The sequence below is a fragment of the Cyanistes caeruleus genome, chromosome 4, assembly GCF_971803275.1.
Source record: "Cyanistes caeruleus chromosome 4, bCyaCae1.hap1.1, whole genome shotgun sequence".
Lineage (NCBI taxonomy): Eukaryota > Metazoa > Chordata > Aves > Passeriformes > Paridae > Cyanistes > Cyanistes caeruleus.
The window spans coordinates 14,501,222-14,508,258 of NC_141704.1; the positions used below are offsets into that span (position 1 = coordinate 14,501,222).

General features: G+C 40.8%; 1 protein-coding gene across 4 annotated transcripts in view; it reads right to left on the bottom strand.

Annotated features, from left to right (window-relative positions):
* The window catches only part of LAMB4 (laminin subunit beta 4), a 50,651-nt gene that overhangs the window by 20,553 nt on the left and 23,061 nt on the right, over positions 1 to 7,037 (bottom strand). For all 4 annotated transcript variants that reach the window (XM_086886804.1, XM_086886803.1, XM_086886806.1 and 1 more), the window contains 6 exons: positions 6,186 to 6,336; positions 5,132 to 5,263; positions 4,229 to 4,414; positions 2,910 to 3,031; positions 2,087 to 2,207; positions 968 to 1,145 (listed from right to left, as the gene is read on the bottom strand). In XM_086886804.1, the coding sequence (XP_086742930.1) occupies positions 968 to 1,145; positions 2,087 to 2,207; positions 2,910 to 3,031; positions 4,229 to 4,414; positions 5,132 to 5,263; positions 6,186 to 6,336 (890 nt within the window). The remainder of the gene's footprint in view (positions 1 to 967; positions 1,146 to 2,086; positions 2,208 to 2,909; positions 3,032 to 4,228; positions 4,415 to 5,131; positions 5,264 to 6,185; positions 6,337 to 7,037) is intronic.

Consider the following 7,037-nt stretch of genomic DNA (forward strand, 5'->3'; position numbering starts at 1 on the left):
CATCTACGTACTGTTTGTTTTCTTCTGGACACCTTGGACTAATTTGTTAAGTGAAGATGCTCTGCTAACCCACAGGGAATGTTGGCCCAGGATGCTCTGGAAAGCACTAGAAAACCAAAGTGCCACATTTCATCGGGAGAATCTTGTCACTTTAGGAATCAGGCCAATGGGGAGTTAGCACAGCCCAAGCCCACATGAGGGGTTCACTGTGCACAGCTTGTGACCTCTTCACCTGATGTAAGAGTGAGACATTAATCCTTCTAAAACTTGCCCAATCCAAGCAGATGCTATCACTTTGGAGGCATTGCTGCTAGGCTCCCTGAAAGAAGCTGGCACTGAAGCTGTCCAGAAAGGCCCCTCCCATTACTGGAAGTGCAGAGAAGTTCCATTTCTCCTGGCCAAATACCTGGGAAATTCCCTGAGCTACTGAGCCCAGCTAACCTTTCCATGGCAGGTCCAGGAGGCTGCCTAGGAATTTCAAACCCCACCTGCCTTCTTGCTGGAGTATCATCAAGGTTTTCTTGGTGAATCTCTTCCAGTACACCAAGTTATATACTAACATGTTTGGAAACTTACCAAGGCATTCAGCTGACCTACAGCATCTACAGAAAGGGCTTAGAAACTTCTCTGCCTTTTTGAAGTAAAATAGGAATATGCCTTGGTGATATGGTAAAGGCATCTGATTTAAATGCTTTTCAGAAGGCACAAAATCACTGCTGTGGGCCCTGTAATGCTGCTCCAAGAAGCCTATTAGGAGTGATGAACTCTGAGATTTGTGCCACCTGTGTTCACCTGTGTTTGTAACACATACAGGGTTCAGCTGGATATACCCTACACATCCATGAATATCACATGCTGACCAGCTTCATTTCTACATCAGTGTGGGCTGAGAGCTCTACATATTCTACAAACTCAAGGGAAAACCAGCAACTGCCCAAAAGAGCTGCCTGTGCAGGCTGGTCCTTACCGACGGCGCCGTTGTGAATTCGGGCTGACAAGCTCACTATGAGCCGTGCACACGCTTCAGGCAGCACGTGAGGCCCAACTTCAGATGCAATTTCAATACAGTGATACTTCTGGTACTCATCTAAATCCTTCTCACTGCATAAATTGTCCACGGAGCTGATTCTGGGAATAAGTCCAAGCTTTGTCATTAAGAGAGAAAAGAAAATAGTTTTGCTTAGATATGTTGAAAACCAGAATTTCCCAAATTCTCTTAATGTGCTTTCCATTGCAACAACAGAGCCCTGGTTGCAATGGCACTGGTTTTCTAAATCTGCAATTGTGCCATTCTGTCATCTAAATTCATATTTATTCTGAAGGTCTAAACATTCCCTGAGTTCTTCAGTTAAGAGAGACTGTGTTTAAAAAAAACCCAATTATAGTAAGACCTCTGATATATGCTCAGAACTGGTTTTGCTGTGCTGTGTTAGTGACTCCAAAAGCAGTATCTGGCCAAAATTTTTACTTGGATTACTGTGATACTGTGGTACTGAGAAAAATCGGTTGAAGGTTCTATGTCCAAATATAGCCAACCTTTGCAAAGTCCAGTTCTACAGGAATAATTAGAGAAACAGACCTAAAAATATTTTTCTCAAGAGAAGGACCCAAAACTAACACCCAGTTCCTAACTTGATGGAAACTTCAGAAATATCTGGACCTGATTCCCAGGAAGTACACAACTAATTTCACTTTTCCAATATCATCTTCAAAAATATCCGTGACCCTGACAAATTAGAAATATTTAACAAAACTTCAGTGATGAGGAGCTGCACAAATTTATATCCATAGACACAGCATCTTATCAGCATATATATGGACTGTTCATAACTAATGAGCAACAGATAGAGATACACGCGATGTATGAAACAAGTATGACTCATTGTATTGATCCATGAAAATTGAACCAGATACAATTCTCCTTTTCCATACAAAAATATGCAAACACTGTCAGTGGAGATAAACAGAAGCTGAATTTCTATTAAAACACACTATAAATTATTTTAAAATACTTCTAACAAGTCTGTTAAAAAAATATCACTGTGTATAAACACAGCCTCAAGGGACTGGTGACAGAACTACTTACTGAGTCAATCAAGATGAATGATTTTGCCTTTTTGTCAGAGGCAGAGAGATGAGAAAAATACACATCCACAAAATATTCTCTTTCCGGCTCCAGGCAGACTGGAGTTTGCAGAATTGCCATCCTGTTTAGCAGAAATAAAGCACAGTTATAGTCAGGAGCCAGGACAAGGCAAGTTTACTGGATGTTGTGAGCTCTCCCCTCTGTGCATGCAAACTGATGCTTGCAGCCTTGAGCAAGCCCTGCTGCTGTGAGAAGCACACCCAGACCCATGCTTGCAGGCTTTGGGAAAGATTCAGGGCTTCTGCTGGATGATTCACCAAGCACAGTTTAAACCTGGGGAGATTAAACTGAAAATTACAGGTTTTACTACTTCAAGCAAGGGGGTTTGCAACTCCTTGTTCATATTCATCATTTCCTGCCCCTATTTGATCAAGACATTTGTCACATCCTCTTAGCTTCTCTCTGTTCTTTACACAGGTCCAAGCTGAAAAACTGGTTTTGAAAATAGTCTAGGACAGTGACTTTAAGTCAATATTTCCTTTCTATACTGAAGCAGCTGCAGTTGGATCTTCACCAGAGCAACGACCAACCCCAGCTGGATCTCAGGCTGTACTCCTGGGTTTGGCAAACTTGTGCCAGACTAAGGACTGGGACATCAGACTCTTCCTTAGGGCCTATGTATATTGTGGTGTGCCAGCAACAGAAAAGGCCACACATGTGTTTCTGATATTCCCACTCTCCCACACATGTGCTGCTCTGCAGTGCTTCAGTAAATGATTTGTACATGGAAGATCTACAGACAAAAAGACAGCAACAGTCAGACCTCTTTGTAGCTGGGAGAGGCAACTCATGTGGCTCCTGTGAAAGGACCTTGTTTTTGCAGTGTTGACCTGACAAGATACCAGCAGGCTGGATGGCAACACTTGCAAGCCAGTCTTCCAAGAACTATAAACAAAAGACAAAAATTATGGCTATATTTTGTATCTGAAAAACTTGCTTTCTCTTTGCAAGCGTTAATGAAAGCCATCTGAATGATTGCACACTGCAGTGAAAAAACAGATTTTCTCTTTATTCTTTACAGCACTGAAAAACTATGTTATTTGTGAAAAATTCATTGTATTTGCAATGGCTAATGAAAAGCAGAGACGGAAATGGGACCTCAGCTGGTTCAAATGGAAAAGCTCTGTTAGGGTCCTTGGAGTTGTTTCCTTTCTTAGCACAGTGTTATTCTGGAGATATCCTTCATTAGCTGCCTTCTCACACATCTAATAAGAAACAATAAACATAAAAGACTTTGTAACAAATGTATTTAAAACCCAGCTCTTCAATACTTAGACAGAAAAAGGTACCTCAGATCAGCCCACTGAAAAATTGCTCCCATGTTTTAAGATACTGGGAGATTGTTTTGTCTCAGAGTGACAGTCAGAGAACAGAATACAATAGGCAGCAGGAAAATTCTGAGTTGTGGGACTGTCCCAGTGAATTGCAAAAGAGTAAGGCACATACAAAAGCTGGTACCAATAAAATACTTGCCTGTGTTTTTGAAGACATGGGTGGGGACCTGAGTTTAACCAGATTTGGATTAACAGATTTCCCTAGACATGTCATCATCATTGAAAAATCTTCTCCAGGCAAAAAATAGTAATTTGGCTATTTTCCTACAATTTTCACACATCTCAGAGTCCAGCCGGAACAACTGGGAAGCAGGATGCCTGCAAAAGGCCCGGATAAATATCTGTGCAGATCACTCCTGCCTGTGCACATTTTACTGCCCAAAAAATCCCAGCTAGGGATATAGGATGCTTGTTTAAAAGGAACTGTATTTTCCATGTATTTTCCATTTTGATTTTTGAGTAAAAGTCCAGTCCAAGTAAAGGTGCCAAAAGAGAAACATTCAGAAAATGAAATCTTGGCTGATGCTTAGAAAACACCTTTAGTGCTGATTTTTCATATTTGAGTCGAAAGGGTTAAGGGGGTCAGTGGAGGATATATTACTTGGTTGGTATGGCAACTTGTTACTGGGTAAAAAGGAAAAAAAAAAAAATTTAGCTCTAAAGAATAGGACAAGTTGCTCATCCTATTATTCACAAAATAGACCCTGCACCTTACAACATCACAAGACACACAAGACTTCACAAGTACCTCAGGCTCATAACGAACTGCGATATCAAAGTCCATAGCAAAGGGAACATTGTTGATGGCAAATCTCAGCCCAGCTCCACTGGGAACGCGAGCGAAGCCATGTCCTGTCCATGTGACAGCCCGGCCAGCGCTGGGCTGCCGGAACACCACCGCCAAATCCCAGTCCTGTCCAAACTGCATCGCACCCTGCAAAGACACACTGACGTTTGCAACAGCACACAGAGTCAAATGACAAAAGAAAAACCACTCGGAAAAAAGAAACAAAATATTTTTTTGTTTTAAATTACTTATTTTACCCATCAGTCTCATTTTCTGAACAAGCTCATAGTCAACAATATAAGAACTCTTCCAAATGTAGGATATTTAGGGTCACATGTAATGAAAAGTCTCCTATAAGTTTGCAGCAACAGCAATAACAGGGACTAGAACAATCCACTCACCTCTAAATATCTGGCATCTCCAAACATTCACATTGCAAATCTTAAACAGAGTAAGCCTGATTTTATACATGGCTGGACCTTTCATTATAAGCTGGATACATAAATATTGATATTTACAATGGCTGCATTTAAGTGCAGGAGGTACCATGCTAATGTCTTGGTAAACTTCTTGGAAATGTCTTGCAACCAAGGAAAAAAAAAAAATTACCTTTCATAAGGACTTTTCCCTTCCAAAAATTCATGGAGCTTGAGTCTACACAAGTGCTGGATATAGCAGAGCAAGCCTGTCAGTGTGAATAATAAAACATCCAACACAACTGTGTAGCAAAAAATTGATTTGTGTCAGGAATTTAATGTCTAAGATTGTGAATCCCATGTGCTCAGGCATTTCCTTGCCCTTTGTTACAAAATAAAATTTTATTATTTGGTGTAAATTTAAGTAACTACTAAAGTACAAATTTACCTGTTCCAGTCCAGATTTTCTTACAGTTCTTTTCTTATTCCTGTTTAATACAATCTTTCCATTTTCAATCATGAACTCATAGCCTTTCCTCTGGAAGTAGATGTCACACCTTGGAAGAGTGCTTGGCTGAACCTATGAAGCCATAAAAGAGGAGCAGCATTGTCTCAACAGTGGTGAGCAATTAAATGAAAATCCACATTCTTAAAACAAGATCTATTATCTTCTGGGAGAAACTCTAAACTGAGGCCCAGCAGCTTCTGGAAACTTTTTCCCTCACTCCCTTAAAATTAACTTGCACTTTTCCCTCATAAGCTATTCCCCACACATCTGTTTTCCATTTAATTACTGGACTGTAGGATAATTACTGAATGCGATTATGGATAAATATTTGTAGATGCAACCTGAAAATAAACATTTTTTTTATTATTCCTTACCTAGAGTTTCTGTACAACATGCCAGAGAAAAAATGTTAGCAAGAGCATAGACAGAGGAAGGGATGCATTCCAGGCTTGCACTCAGGATGGGGAACAACTACCCCCATGTTGAAGGGGGAAAAGAATAATTAATTTTTCTAAAAACATTACAGATGGATGCCAAATTCTTGAGGAAATTAGGCCATAATCAGTGCCTTTATATAAGGCAGCAGGAATTAGTCCAATGAAGCAGAAAGTAATTTGATTCTTCCCATGTTGAAGATTCCCAGAAATAAAACATTTCGTGAGAGCTATTGGCAACTCAAACACTTTCCTCTAATTTAAATAATTAAATTAATTTCTCTAATTCATGCTAGACCAGCCTGCACTTGAGAAGCAGCAAGGGCAGCTTTGCAGGTCATACTGTGCTGTACTGACTACCCCTCTTTAACAGCCACAGTTATGGAATAGTCATGTCCATGAAAAACAAAAACAAACTGATGATGGCTGAGGGACTTGCTTTGCATTTTCCTTCTAAAGAGCTGCTCTCCAAGCAAGGGCTCTCCTCCTCAGCCTCAGCTCCCATCTCACCACCTCAATGATCCCCTCTCAGTACAACACCTAAAATATCAAAAACCTACCAAGGGTGCAGAGCCAGAAAGGGGCTTTGCATGCTCAGCTTCATAAATATAATAATCCAGGGGTAGAAAGAAGTATCCTGGAGCTGGCTCATTGCACTGGCGGCTCACGATGTTGGGGAGACACTTGCACTGGCCATCCGTCAGGGAGCACCTACAGGAGGAGTTGGCAAAGGGAGGACATCAGTGTGGCACAGCTGGGCCCTCACAGTATGAGGACAGCTCAGACCCACCCTCGTTCCACCTTTGCTTAATATCTCCCATTGATGGATTACCCCCATTACTAAACTTCTTCCTATCACCCACCTCCTCTGTTTCTGATGCTGGATTTATTCAATGCTACTTTTCCATGCCTTCAGAGTCCATGACCTGCTTTGTTTTTGTCTGTTCCATACCTGAAGCACTGAACCTTTTGTTTCCTGAGCACCTGTTACTGTCTGCTCCTGTATAATTTCTTGTATCTTTTTCCATAAGAATCACTGTATCACTATCCTTAACAATCTGTCACCCACAACTATGGAGGCAGGACATGAGATCAGAAGGACCTTTGATGTGATATGGAATGTTTTAATATACTTACAAGCATATTTAACACACCAGGTGATTTACCTGTTTACAAGGAGCTGCTCTACAGCATGGACTGTGTGCTCCTCTAGCTGAAGTCTAACAGCAGTAGTGAAGACCACTGCCCAACAGATTTTTGGAGGAGCCCAGCTGAAACCAGCCTTGCTTCTAAAATTATATGCTTGAAATAGGAGCCAGAAAAAAAATTAAGCATTTAAGGTAGATGTAGGAAGCTAAGCTAAAAATGTTATCTCTAACTTCTAATTTCTAATAATATTAGGGCCTCTGGTT